This window comes from Canis aureus, chromosome 16 (genome assembly GCF_053574225.1).
Source record: "Canis aureus isolate CA01 chromosome 16, VMU_Caureus_v.1.0, whole genome shotgun sequence".
Lineage (NCBI taxonomy): Eukaryota > Metazoa > Chordata > Mammalia > Carnivora > Canidae > Canis > Canis aureus.
The window spans coordinates 60,851,811-60,865,014 of record NC_135626.1 but is presented as its reverse complement, the minus strand read 5'-3'; the positions used below and the strand labels follow the sequence as shown (position 1 = coordinate 60,865,014).

General features: G+C 61.4%; 1 protein-coding gene across 6 annotated transcripts in view; it reads left to right on the top strand.

The window, feature by feature from the left end:
* Positions 1-13,204, top strand: part of LOC144287117 (metalloproteinase inhibitor 2) — a 47,867-nt gene that overhangs the window by 18,754 nt on the left and 15,909 nt on the right. The window contains exons 2-3 of one of the 6 annotated variants that reach the window (XM_077854458.1): positions 283-439; positions 940-2,713. The exons of 2 other annotated variants lie outside the window; for them this stretch is intronic. In XM_077854458.1, the coding sequence (XP_077710584.1) occupies positions 1,108-2,580 (1,473 nt within the window). In that variant the 5' untranslated portion in view covers positions 283-439; positions 940-1,107 and the 3' untranslated portion in view covers positions 2,581-2,713. Of the gene's footprint in view, positions 1-282; positions 440-918; positions 2,714-3,765; positions 3,870-13,204 lie in introns of those variants that run through there. 3 more of the 6 variants (XM_077854459.1, XM_077854461.1, XM_077854460.1) reach the window with 3 other exon arrangements.

Here is a 13,204-nt window from a genome sequence, read left to right as displayed (position 1 = left end):
AAAGGTGAGCAGACACCCGTAACGGTCTGCTGTTCCATGGGCGCGGTGGCGTTTTCTGACTCCCGCCATGCCTCTGGGTCGGCCTTGCTCACCCGGCTGCATGTAGGCTAAGATGAAAGCGGGGTGGGGGGGGGGGGGTTGAGGAGCACTCGGCACAGCCTGTAGCCGTCCAGGAAGGGGCTCCTCTAGCCCCCCAGTCTGGCTGGTTTTGACATGAGCTGCAGGTGGCCGTAGACGTGTGAATTCACACTTTTTTTGGTATAAATGCACCTCCTTTTCTAGGGGGGGGCCTGCAGACCACGGATCCCTTCCTGACGCCGAAGCGTCCCCCTCCTGTAATCCCACAAGAGAAGAGCTGTGAATCCTGGAAAAAGAAGCTTAACACCCGCACCCCTCCCCCAACCCAGCGATTGGCTTGGAGTGGATTCTCGTACCGAAGGTGCCTGCACACGTGTCTGCTCACACCCCTGCACATGTGCACAAACTTCTCCTCCGCCCTCCCCTCTGCCCATTTATAAGCAGCTCCTCCTGCTCCTGCAGCAACCAGACACATGCACCCTCCCACCCCTGCCTGAGTCCTAATGCATCTCCCCAGGCGGGGGTCTCAGCCTTGGCACTGTCGACATGAGCCACTGTTCGTTGTGGGGACCGTCCTGGGAAACGCAGGATGTCGAGCATGCCCTGGGTGCCAGTAGCACACCCCCCCCCCAGCTCCAGTTGTGACAACAAAAAGAGGTTCCCCGATGTTGCCACATGTGCCCCAGAGAGCAAAACCACACCCCGCTGAAAACAGCTGCCCTGCAGGGGCTTGTTAAAAGTGTGCAAGACAAGCTGGGAACAGAGCCTGGGCCCTCGAGGGCGGGTCTTGGCCAGAGTGACCTGGAGGGACATGTTCTAGAGCTTGTCCTGCATTCACAGCTCCGTGTGCCTTGTCTCCAGGGCCTCGGTCTCCTCAGCACACTCCGGGCAGCAGCGTGTGTCCTGTCCTCGTGGGCTTGGCGTGGGACAGCCGTGGCAACCGTGGCTCCTCGGCCCCTGGCACCTTGACTCCCGCTCTTGCTTCCCACCACCTTCCCCCTGGGAGCCGTGTCTGCACAGGTCACCGACATGAAAAGGAATGCAGACAGAGCCGCTCGGCTGAGTCCCAGCCCTGACCACGAGGCCCCGCTTTTAAGGCAGAAGCAGAGATTACTACAAGTCCGTGAAAAAGGAGCCCTCGCTCTGCAGAGGAGACCAGACCTCCAGCCGTGGAAGAGCCAGCAGCCGCAGTGCCAGGCCGAGGAGCTGAAGGCGGGATGGCAGGAGGCCCCCCCGCAGCAGGTCCGAGGCCTTGAGCGGCCGTATTTAGCACATCTGTTAGGCGTCGGGGGAGGACAGGCCAGGGAGCACCAGCCGGACTCGGATGGGCCGGCCCAGCGAGGAGCAGCCCAGCCGCAGAGGGCCGGGGAGAGGCACAGAGCGGCCGCCAGAGAAGCGAGGAGTCGCAGAGAAGACCTAGTCAGACCCAGACCGCAGCCCTGGCGCACCAAGCCCCAGAGGAAAGCGGTGGGCGCGGAGAAGCCGGGGGCCCCCAGAGCCGCGGGCCTCACTCACCGCCCCCGCTGCGCCCCCGAGAAGATTAAAGGGAAGCGAGTGCCTTCGACCAAGACCAGCTGCGGCCGCCGTCCTGCTGACCCCCGGGGGAGCAGGGGGATGGATGTGGAAGAGCTCGGGGCCGCTGCCGGGGAGCTGGAGCGTCTGCAGAAAAGGGAGAAGGAAGGAGGCCGGGATGGGAGGAGGCAGCCGGGGCAGGTGCCGGCGCCCCCCGGTCAGGGCCCCAAGAGCAGCGGTCTGGACCCGAGTCCCGAGGGCAGGGCAAGGGACCTGGAAGAGCTGTGGCTGGGGGGCTGGACCTGCAGAGGGGCGTCTCCGTGCAGGTGTGGCGACAGGAGCAGGTGGCAGAGGGAGCTCGAGTTTGCCTTCCAGGAGTTGTTTAACACGAACCAAGAGCTGAAGAGGCACCTGAGCTTGCACCTGGCCCCGGGGCCCCGGGTGGATCAGAGCTCCAGTGCAGAGCACGGCCTCTCGCAGGCGCCCCAATGCAGAGGCGACACCCCGAGAGACAGGAGCGCGGCGGGCACTGGGGTGGATGTGGGGCCGCGTGGGGAGTGCGCGTGGCCCGTGCCGGCCGAGGCCCGCCAGACCGCGTCCCACGCCAGCGCGGACAGGTTCCGGAGCCGGCTCGAGAGTCACAGATACCATCGGGTGGCCAGGCTCGCGTCCAGGAGTGAGAGTAAATCGAGGTCTCCCAAGGCGGGAGCGTTTATTGGTGGAGAGAGCCGGCTCCTTTGCAGCCCAGGCTCGGGACCAGCACCGGCCAGACTGGACCCGCTGGCGGAGGGTCCCCATCGCCCCTGCCCCGCGGAGCTGGTGGACGGAGGCAGCCCGACGGCGTGGTGGCAGAGGCCCGGCCGGTGGCAGGAACCGGTGCGCCCCACGGGCTCCCCGGGGCTGAGCTGGGAGGCCCGCGCCCTGCCGGAGCCCAGAGCCGGAGCCAGAGCCGGAAGGGCAGACAGAACAGAGAAGGGCGTGCCTGGCTAGCCTCACGTCCTACTCCTCCCAAGACCAGAAGGAAGGGGAGTGCGAGTGCGACACCACTTCCCCCTTGGCCTCTGGCTTCTTCGACGATGACCAGCACAGTCAGATGATCCATGACCTTCAGCAGCAAATTGAAGAGCAAAACAAATTGCACAAGCAATTTCTTGAAGAAGCCAGGAAACGCTTGCAAGAGTTTCAGACGATATGATAAGAGCGCGCGTCCCACCCATGATAAATACAATCGCTGATAACGGGCGTGATGTCCCAACGGGGTCCCCGAGCCTGTGCGGTCTGTGTCTGCGGCACCTGCTCAGAAACCGGTGGGCCCCTCCACAGCCGGCCACCTGTCCCTCCCACCCCCCCCACCCCGGGCCCCTAGGCCTGCCTTATCACGGGGTCCTGTTCCAGAAGGTTCCCCAGCACAAGCATGGGAACCCTGCGCGAGGCACAGTCCTTGGGCCTGGCTGGCAGAGCGTGGAGGCGGTCCCTGGGGCCGAGGCCGAGCACGTGCCGCTCGCACAGCGAGACACTCAGGTGAAGCAAGGGGTCCAGATGTTCTAGCTAAATAAACACTGGGCTTTCAGGGGCATCCAAGGTCAAGCAGGCACAGTTTCAAATGATACATCATTTGTTGCTTAGCTATTGGCTGAGACGCCAATGGGGAGATTGCAGTAAAGCCTCTTTAGTCTTTCAGACCAGCAAAACCAACATTTTTTTTTCTTTAACATTTCATTTGTTCATGAGAGACACAGAGACACACACAGAGAGAGAGAGAGAGGCAGAGACACAGGCAGAGGGAGAAGCAGGCTCCGTGCAGGGAGCCTGATGTGGGACTCGATCCCAGGACCCCGGGGTCACGCCCTGAGCCACCCAGCCGTCCCTCAACATCATTTAACGGGACCTGACTTAGTATGTTCTTGTAACTCTAATATTAGGGAGCAGGACGAACGGGAGAGACAGGCAGAGGAGGAGGGGAGTGGTCCCCAGCAACGCGGCTGCCAGGTGCCTCCGTCTGGGGCTGGCGGTGGCGAGGCGCCTGGCTGGCTGGTCAGTGTCCCACCCCTAGCTGCACCCCTGACCCAGCAGCCATGGAAACCCTGCCCCGGGGTAGGGGAGGTGGGGGGCGGTTTGTCTGCCGGTTGCAGATACTTAGAGGCCGGAACAGGGGTGAATAAACTTTTTCTGCAGGGAACCAGATAGCAAATATGCAAGGCTTTGCCAGCCCGCCACTCTCTATGGCAACAGCCCTCCCCTGCCACCGCAGCTTGGAAGCAGCCGTAGACAACACACAAGTGAGTGGGCATGGCCAGGTTCCAATAAGACTCGATTTACAAAAATGGGGGCGGGGGAGGTGTCTGGGTTCAGCCCTCAAGCCATAGTTAGGTGACCCTGGACCGACATTGGAGGACATGTTGCCTCCCTCCCCCACCCCGACCCAGGACCTCAGATACATTGAGTTGGGTCATCCGTCTTTGGCCCTGATGATGCGTTGGTATCATTGGCCCGTGAATGGCCCCATCTCTCACTTAATGTAAATTTTCTAGAAACATAATGAACAATTATGAGCCCACTGTCCAAAGATCTAGAATACTTGCTCCAAACCAGCTTCTTATCTGCGTGCGGCTTCCCTTTCCTGCATGCTGATCCTCCCTAGCTACGTGCCCGTCCCTCCATTGCGTGGGGTGCACAGGGAGGTGCGGGGTGACCCAGTCTAGTGGGAAGCCTCAGCTGGGCTCCCCCGGGGAGCATCGGGCTCACAGAACCCCCACACATGCCACTCGGGGCAGTAACTGCACCCCATGAGTTTCTTGGGGGTAGTTTTCAGGTCCTCAGGAGCTGGGGTGACGGAGCTTTTGTGGTCTTGTGTTTTTATCTCCTTGAGCCCCCTTGTCCGTCCGGCTTTTCCACGTTATGTAGAGAAAACATTTGATCCCGGCACGTTGTCATTCTGTCCTCTGCTGTGGGAATGTCACGGGACGGGGCTACAAAGCCAACTGGACAATGCGACCTAAGCCCAACGTGAGTTAGGACGAAGCCCTGGGGCCGGGAGGGCTCTGAGGCTCCCAAGCCAAGTGAAGGTTACCTGAGGGGAGGCGTGCCGGCTCCTAGTGGCTCGGCGTTGCATGTTACAGGGTCGCCCGGGGCTCTGCGTGCTGCCCACACATAGCCCTGGTCCCCGGGGTGGGGGGGTGCAGTGGGATCACGTGGTCATGATGGGACCCAAACACTGAGTAATGAGGTCTTTGGAAGCCACGGTCTGGTGAATGGAGGAGCCCGCCTTTGACTTTCAGATGAGGTATTCGTGGCCCGAGTGTTCTAGGGGAGGAGGTGCCTCTTCTCGGGCACACTTGAGCCAAAAGTGGGTGTGGGAGATGGGCAGCGAGACTGGGTGGAGGGTGAGTCATTGTTGCCGGAGGATCACACCTACACTGTCCTCCGGCAGCGGGACGAGCACCCTGCCCTCCCCCACCTGTGCTGCAGGAGGCTGGGGGTGGGGGGGCCCTCTTTGCCCAGGGCCAGTGGTGCAGATGATAAAGGTGCCCTCCAGCCGGCCCCCGATTCCCTCTGGAGATGTCCTGGGTATCTTCCATCTCCGCGGTGTCCAGAGAGCAGGCTGGGGTCCTGGCTGACCCTGTCTTTGCTCCCTGCTGATGACTCTGACGCACGTCGACTGTGGTGCCCAAGGGCCTGGGACAGTGCCACCTGGCAGGTTCCCGCTGAGCAATGAGGACTCCTGGCGTGATGGCCATGTGCACCTTCACCCTCCTGAAGCTCTTCTCGGGTCCTCCCCTACGGGTCCTCCCTCTCTGAACACCGTTACCTTCTAGAACTTGCCGTGGGTTTCATGCTTCTGCTCACAGATTTGGTGGGCAGCTTAGCTTCCCTGTTTCCATTTCAGTGTGAGTTTACTAGAACCTTGACTGTCTGGTCACTTCTTAGCAGCCCCGCCTGAGTCCTCCCCAGGCTGGGAAGGCTTCCATGGCTGTCCAGTGGTAGCCAGGCGCCCCCATTTGCCCAAGGGCTTTGGAGAGGAAACAGCAGCACCGTCTAGGGCAGGTGCAGACCAGCAGTGCCTCCCAGGTGCCAGGACAAGAGACCCAGGAACGGCAGTTGAGCCCCGTGATGGCACGGCCCGCTCCTACGCTAGCTTCGCCAGCAGGCATCGTGGGTTTGGACCGTGACTCTGCCTTCTACGTGTGCAAGGCCCCACCCCTGTCCCCTCCCTCACACAGCAGGTGCATGGCCATCAGATGTGTAATAACATCCAGAACCTCAGAATTATAATGGGAAAAATGCCATTTTTAAAAAATTGGGACACAGGGGCCCCTCTCTGACCTGCTGTGGTTCTTCCAGTGAGTGGAAGATGGCCCCGAGATGTGGACAGTATCCTGCCCACACCTCCGCCCCCGTAGCACGATGAGGGGTTGATGTGGATGTGCAGCCTGCCTCCACGGTTCTCGTCACAGCCCAGGCGGGGACCCAGGCCGGACAGGGGGTGCCGGGTTGACAGCGCATCCCTGTACACCGTGAGCTCCAGGAGGCAGCCCCGTTTGCCAGGCTGAGCTATGAGGCGGTGGTGGCGAAGCAGCGGGCACACGTGCCTCCTGGGCTCACCCCACGCCGGAGGCTGGGATTGTAGGCCCTGGGATCCCAGCCTTTACAGCCCCATTTCTGCCTGAGAATGCAGTGGGTGGGGGTCAGCCCACGGACCGCATGACTCAGTCCTACGCCAGGGGCGGGGCTGCCCCACCGTCCACGCTGATGGGCCTGAGCCGTGGGCCCGGCTCTCCTGCTTTCATCCCTGCAAGTGGGGCGGCCCAGAGAGGAGCAGAGACTTGCCCCGGGTCATGGCCAGCCAGTGGCAGGGTGAGGACAGGGCAACCCCGGCTCTTCGGGCCCCATTCTCAGCCCGCGGATGGCAAGGGATTGCAGGGGGGTGGCCGGGTGTGCCCTCAGCAGGCTCCCTGTGCCTCCTGCCCCCTCCAGCCGCTGCCCCCGCTGCAGGCTCCAGGCTTGGGGTTTGCAGGGCTGAGCTTGGCCGCTGGTCGCAGTCTTGGCGGAGAAAGTGCAGAGCAGCAGTTCTTTCTACAAAGCCGCACTGTTCTCGGCAAATCCTCCCAGGATCGGGATGCATTTTTTTCAAGTGATTCAGCAGCACGTGAATGGGAAGGGCCTGAGCCCAAGGCTTTGGGAACCGTGACCAAAGCCGCCGGCATGAGGTCCCGCTGGGCTCACGGGGAGAAGGAAGGCTGGCGGGGCGTGAGTCGGGGGCCTGCCAGGGTCCTGGGGGGCTGGGGCGAGCAGCCGGTGCCCCAGCTTTTCTCTGCACAGCTGATGAGCTCCTAGATGGTTCCCGTGTGCTCCCAAGGGGGCCGGAGCCAACGGACAGGAAGTGGAGGTGAGAACGCTGGTCTCCATGGAGACGGGGCATCCAGTGGACAGCAGCTTATGTGAATGTGCTAGAATGACCAAAGACCCGGACCAGGGCCACAGTGCTGCTGGCTGTCCTCTCTCGGGCACCCTGTCACCCTCCCTGCTCCACCCTCAGCTCCCATAGACCCGTCTGCTCCGGGTGGTTGTGAGTGCAGGCATTTCCCACCCTGGCCTGAGTCACGCCGGCCACCCTTGCCCTCGCCCTGGATGGGCACAGCCCTGCCCCAGAGCTCCCCAGGGACGAGGAGGTTTGCAAGGACCCAAAGGTGGCATCTGGTCTGTCAGGGTTGCTGCTCGGACAGAGGGAGCCCCTGGTTGCCTCCTACCACCACCAGGAGGTCTCTAATTATGAAATGATGCTTCCTGCACACACACACACTTTTTCTCAGTTCCCTAAAGGAAGTGCATTGGAGGAAGTCGGCCCCACTGCTCACTGCAGGTGGCCAGGTCCTGACACTAGAGAAGGCCCTCCCTACTGTGTCCACGGAGGGACACCCAAGGAGGTGGGGCGCAGGCAGGCTGGACGCTCCCACGGACGGGTGGGTGCTGAGCCAGCGCTGACACCACACGTGCCTTGTGACCACACCCCATTTCCATGTGCAGGTCTGTGGGAAGGGGTGGGGGCCTTGAGACCCAGGGGGTCTGAGCAGACCTGCGGTCCACGTGAGCCCGATCCTCCTTCTGGATCACGGTCCACCCCGTTCCCTGCCCTCCAGCTACGGAGGTCGTCCACCCTGCTCAGGATATAAATGCAGTCCCATCAGAGGGGTTCAGGACCGTCTTTACTCTGCCCCCAAAGTCCACTGAGGCACTCCATTAGGGCTCCTGTGATAACGAGGGCCGGGGCCCTGCCAACGTGTTCATCCTGTTGGAGCTGTCATGGCCAGGCGTGTCTGGGAGGCCGTGTGGCACCCCCTGGCTTTCCCAGGGCTGCCCTTGACCGGGCTTTGGGCAAGCTCATCAGAACTCAGGGGGATCTCAGCCAGGTAGACCACAATGTCACCTGTGCACCCAAAAGGGTTAAGAAACACTTGTCCCAAATGGCAGCTGCAAGATGTCGTCACAGGCATTAGTGGGGACTTCAGTAGCTCTGCAATCGGGAGCCCCCTGTCTCTGGGGAGCGTAGATGAAAGCGGGGAGCCCTGCCACTGTCCCCAACTCCCCCCCCGCCCCTGCACAGAGTGGAGCCCACCTGGAGTAAGTGGCAGTTGTGTTTCCCCGGAAGAGGTTGGCACATAATTCTGCGTGGAGACAAGGAAGTGGCCCCGTGACCCACGGAGGGTGTTTGCAGCTCGGGCGACGCAGTGGCCCCATCTCCCCTAAGAGGTACCCTCCGCCATGCTCACCCCTGTAACTGCACGCCACTGCTGGGGCCTCAAAACCCGGTGTCCACGACAGGCTTGGCTCGACTACGGTCCAGTCACCGGGTGGAGCGGCCCCACCCCCTCTCGGCCAGGGACAGGACCCGGGGTGTCGGCAGACGTGCTGGCAGGTCGGGGCCCCATCCTTCCCTCCCCGTACACGAGGGGCACTGGGCGCGCGCCCCTCACGGAGGGACCACGGGCCTGGGAGCAGAACGGGAGGGCAGCGGTCTCCCGGGGCGACCCTCCCGGGTTCCCCCGAGCGGCAGAGAGTGGGCTGGGCTGCGAGGGGACGAGGCCTCTGCTGACACCCCGCCAGCCCTGCTGCTCTGAGTCAGTGCACTGGTGAGGCTCAGATGACCCGGGGCTGGATTTTGACCTCGTATTTAGACTATTTTTTCCAAACCCAGAGATTTCCCACAGCTCTTCTGGGCAGATGCGTGATTTTTCCCTAAGCCAGAAGCTCGGGCCTCAGCCGGCACCAGGGCCCCGGGGGGACCTAGCGTGTGTTGAGTGCATGGAACCACGGCCACGAAGGGCTCAAAGTCACGTTTGAATATCCACAGCTTTACCTGGCTCTGGAATTGGGAGCCGGTGCCCAGGCACAGTGGCCCCATTGGGAAGTGTCCTATTAGGATGTATCTGTATGTGCAGCAGATGGGATTCCTCCGGAGAGCGGCCAGGCTCACGGCAAGATAGTAAAGACGGCTCAGTGGGTGTGAAATAAATGATCTCCTTAGAGGCGGTTCTCTTTCTGGGTCTGGCTCCCCCACAGGTTATGGGAATGGCTTGCTCTTCTCCATTGCTTCCCCAGGAAGGTCCACGGACACCGTAGGACTCAAAAGATGTTGGTGGGGAGCGGGGGCTGGGGATGATTTGATTCTCTGCTTGGGTTTGGTCAAGCGTGCTGCACCCCCGGTGCCCCCAGGCCAGCCCAGGCCGCGTTGTGTGCTGAGGACACCCTGGGTGTCCCGAAAGCCCCCTTCTATTACCCCCACCGTCACCGCCCCACCCTGCGCCGCAGTGGGACAGTCTGGCCTCCCCGGGTCTCCCTGGGCAGTCATCCTCTCTCACAGTCTGAACATAGCCTGTGTTCTTTGGATCATCGTCGCCGACCTTGACTCTCCACCCACCCAGCTCTTTTCCATCCCAAATCTGGCTGGGTGTACTAGGGATTGTTTTTGCAGGCTGCTAGCGGGGGGAAGTGACATCATGTGTCCGCGGCCCAAGGGGTGGGGGCAGGGGCTCTGCGGTTGCGTGTGCTTTGAATTAAGTCGACGGTTGTGCATTCCAGTAGCCAACATCTGGCGGTGAATTCATCAGCCAGTGTATCACCCTTGATCTCAAACCCAGATGTTGTGTTAACGGAGGAAGGGAAAGAAGGAAAAACAAAATCTGAGCATCTCAGGGAGAGGCCATCGTCTTTGAGCACAAAGCAGTTAAAACAAGGATCTTTACAAAGCCTCCTGCTGCTGCCTCTGGTTCCTACGGCCAAGGAGCAGGCCGGTGGAGCTTAGGGGCTCACGCTGGTGTGGGGGGTCGGGGTGGACAGGATGTGGGCTGGTCGCCCACCCCCAGGGCCAGACACCGGGCCCTGCACATAGTAGGTGTTCAGCAAATGTGTATCCGTGCCTGGATTTTCATTTCCTCTCGGGTTCTTTGGGTCTCCCTGGCTTTTTCCCAGCCCTGGTCTTGAAACAGCCTGGGATGAGAGGGGCCCATCTGTACTAGGAGTAGTCGCCCTCCCAGAGCTCTGGCGATGCCAGCGCCTGGGGTGTTGCAGTGCTGGAAATGCCTTTCTGGAGACCTCTCTGCCTCTTCCCCGTCTGCCGCTTGAGCTGGAAACCATGTGCTTCCCTGTGTCCCTGTCCACTGTCTGACTCCTTGCCTGTGCTGGATGCTCCTCGAAGGCCATCTCTGTTACCAGAGACCCTCCCCACACCTTACCCCTTTCCTCCGTGGGCAGCAGGAGGAAGCTCACGCTTTTGGGATTTCACTTGAAACGCAGCTCATCCCCGAGCTCTGAGTCTGGCTGGTAAGGAATCCCCACTCTGGCCTCATGCTGGGGGCAGAAGGCTGAGGGTCAGAATGTCTGCAGCCAGAGTTGGCTGGGCTCCACCGGGATGCCGCCCCAGCCCTCCCTCCCTGTGGGGCCCCTCTGTCCTGTTTCCCCCAGGTCTCGCCTTCAGCTTGCCTGTGGGATCCTTTGTTTTTTGGGTTTTGTTTTTTAAGATCTTATTTATTAATTCACGAGAGACACACAGAGAGAGAGAGGAAGGCAGAGACACAGGCAGAGGGAGAAGGAGGCTCCATGCAGGGAGCCCAACGTGGGACTCGATCCCAGGACCCCGGGATCACGACCTGAGCCGAAGGCAGACCCTCAACCCCTGAGCCACCCAGGCGTCCCAGATCCTCCGGTTTTGATTAATTTATTTGCCAGAGCTTTGCACGCACCCTTCCCCACATAGAGTGCTGAACCCCCACGGTCCCCGCTGCCCTGAGCAGCTTGGCAGCATCAGGCCTCACATCTGCGCGGACAGGTGCATGCCCGGCATCTCTCCCTCATGCCCCACGGGTGTTGATGCTTTCAGAAGGTTTCCATAGAACTGGTCTTCTTTGGCTTTCCTCCATTCTCTTTCTTTCCTTCACATTATCTCTCGCTTTGCAAAGTGGAGAGGAGGTTCCCACCCAGAACTGAGGACCCCGAAGGCTCTGGCGTTCTTGTTTTGTGGGGGACAAGCCCAGCTGGAGCTCCTCCGGCCCCTGCCCCCACTTCTCTGCAAGCAGCTGGCAGCCGGGGAGCCAGTTAACATTCTAGTCTCGACCCACGAGTCTACCCCTGGGCCCTGGATTCAACAAGTCCCTTCTTTCCGATAATTTAAAAAGCAAAGGGCGGGGGGGTTTGGAAGTGTGTGGTCTGTAGCCCCAAAGCCAGGCAAGCGTGTCGGGAACCTGCGGCAAACCCAGAGCCTGGGACTGGTGCTGGCCCCGAGGTGCCGTCTGGCCCCGGGCTCTCCGAGCCTCTCACCGCAGGAGGGGGAAACTTTGTGCCATTCTTCGCCACGGCACAAATTCTGTGTGCCAGGCACTGCACGTCACGTGCACCGCGTCCCCTGGTCCTCCCCACGGCCTGGGTGGGGGCTGAGGGACAGCTGGCCGCAGCTCGGCCTCTGCTGGGAGCGCTGTGCCTCCGTGAGGTCAGGGAGCTTCCCTGAGACCACAGTGTGGGGAGGGGGCCAAGCAGGGCTGCTGCTGCCTCTTCCCAATAAGGATTCGGACTGCCCCGGAGCCTCGGGGGCTTCTCTAGGAGAAAAATGCATGAGTCTGAATGCATGGAACGGACTGGAACCTGTGCACTGAGAGCAGTGCGTGCTTGTCTTCCGATGGCCGCAGGACCTGTTTTGGGTGAAGCATTGTGTGGGGTAGCAGACGTCTGAAAAACAGGTGGAATTGGGTGTATCGTAGTAAAATCCAGCAGCGGGGCTCCCAGAACTCCTGTCTCCCTCGGATGTTCCTGGTTTATTTGAGCTCAGCAGCCAGGGACAGGGCTCCACCCCAGAGACGCCCGGGGCGTGCATCTGAGACGGTTCGTGATTTGCATCAACCCTCCTCACTGTGGCCTGGGCAGTAGGGTTCGGGTGAGGCAGGTAGTGAGAGAGACCGCGGGCAGACTCCCCCGGGCTGCCTGGATGCGGCAGGGACAGCCCTTTTCCATCCGGCAAAGGCCCAGTGGGCGCTGACTGTGGTCAGAACGCAGCCCCTGCCTGTAGAAGCTCCCTGAGCAGACAGGTGTACGTAACAGGGTGGGGGAGTGATGTGGAGTGTGCCGGGTGCTGCTACGGAGGACGGGATTTCCCAGAGCAAGACAGGAAAGGGGTATTTTGCCTGGGTCTTGAGGGATGCATAGAAGTTTTCCAGGCAGGGAAGGTTAGATGGCATTTGGGTCAGAAGAGACTTGTGAGTCCAGAGGTGGGGACACCCCTGGGCAGGTTCGGATTCCAAGGACTTTCCGGACTGTAGAACGGCAGGATGGGGGTGGCTGGGGCAGCGGAGATAGCTGCCGGCTGGCACCAGGTCGCACAGGGGTGTCCTTATTTTAGAGGAGGGCAGTGGGTGGCCGAGGAAGACGTTTGAGCCCGGAGGGATGAGGCTATAAAAAGTCTGCTGGCGCTGGGGGTGGAGAAGGGTGGGAGCCTGAGGAGTCACTGCAAGCAGGCTGACCTGCCAGCGAGGGGAGAGCCCTCTGTCCTGGGCCCCTGGCTGGCACTGCCTAGATGTGGCTCTGCAGGTTTGGGCCGGGCTCAGCCTGGGAGGCAGGAACCTGCGGCCTCTGCCCATCGTGACTCAGCTCCAACAGAAGGAGACCTAAGAATGGGGTTTGGGCTGGGCGGGGTGGGGGTGGGGTGGCCTCTGGGGCCTGGTTGGGGCCAGGGGTGCGTGGTGGGTGCACATGGGATCCGTGTGCATGTCGTGGGGAAGACGGCCCTGGCCAGGGTGGGGGTGGGGGTCTCCAAGATATGAGCTGCCCCCCCACCCGGGGCAGAGGAGGGAGGCGCCTCTGTGCCTGGCTCCGTCTGTTCCTTATTGCTCTGTTTGGCTTGCATCCGCATTCACATAACCCTCACCCAGGGGACCCCGCACGGCTGGCCAAGCTGTGGAGGGCAAAGCTTTTAAAGCCATTAAAATGGGCCGTGCCCGCTGATATAAGCCTCGAAATGAATTAAGGGAGGGCTCTGCCCCAGTGACCGAGCCCTGCTGACCGTCACCTGGTCAGGCCATGGGCTGGGTCCGGGTCCCGCTGACCCTCACCTGGTCAGGCCGCGGGCTGGGTC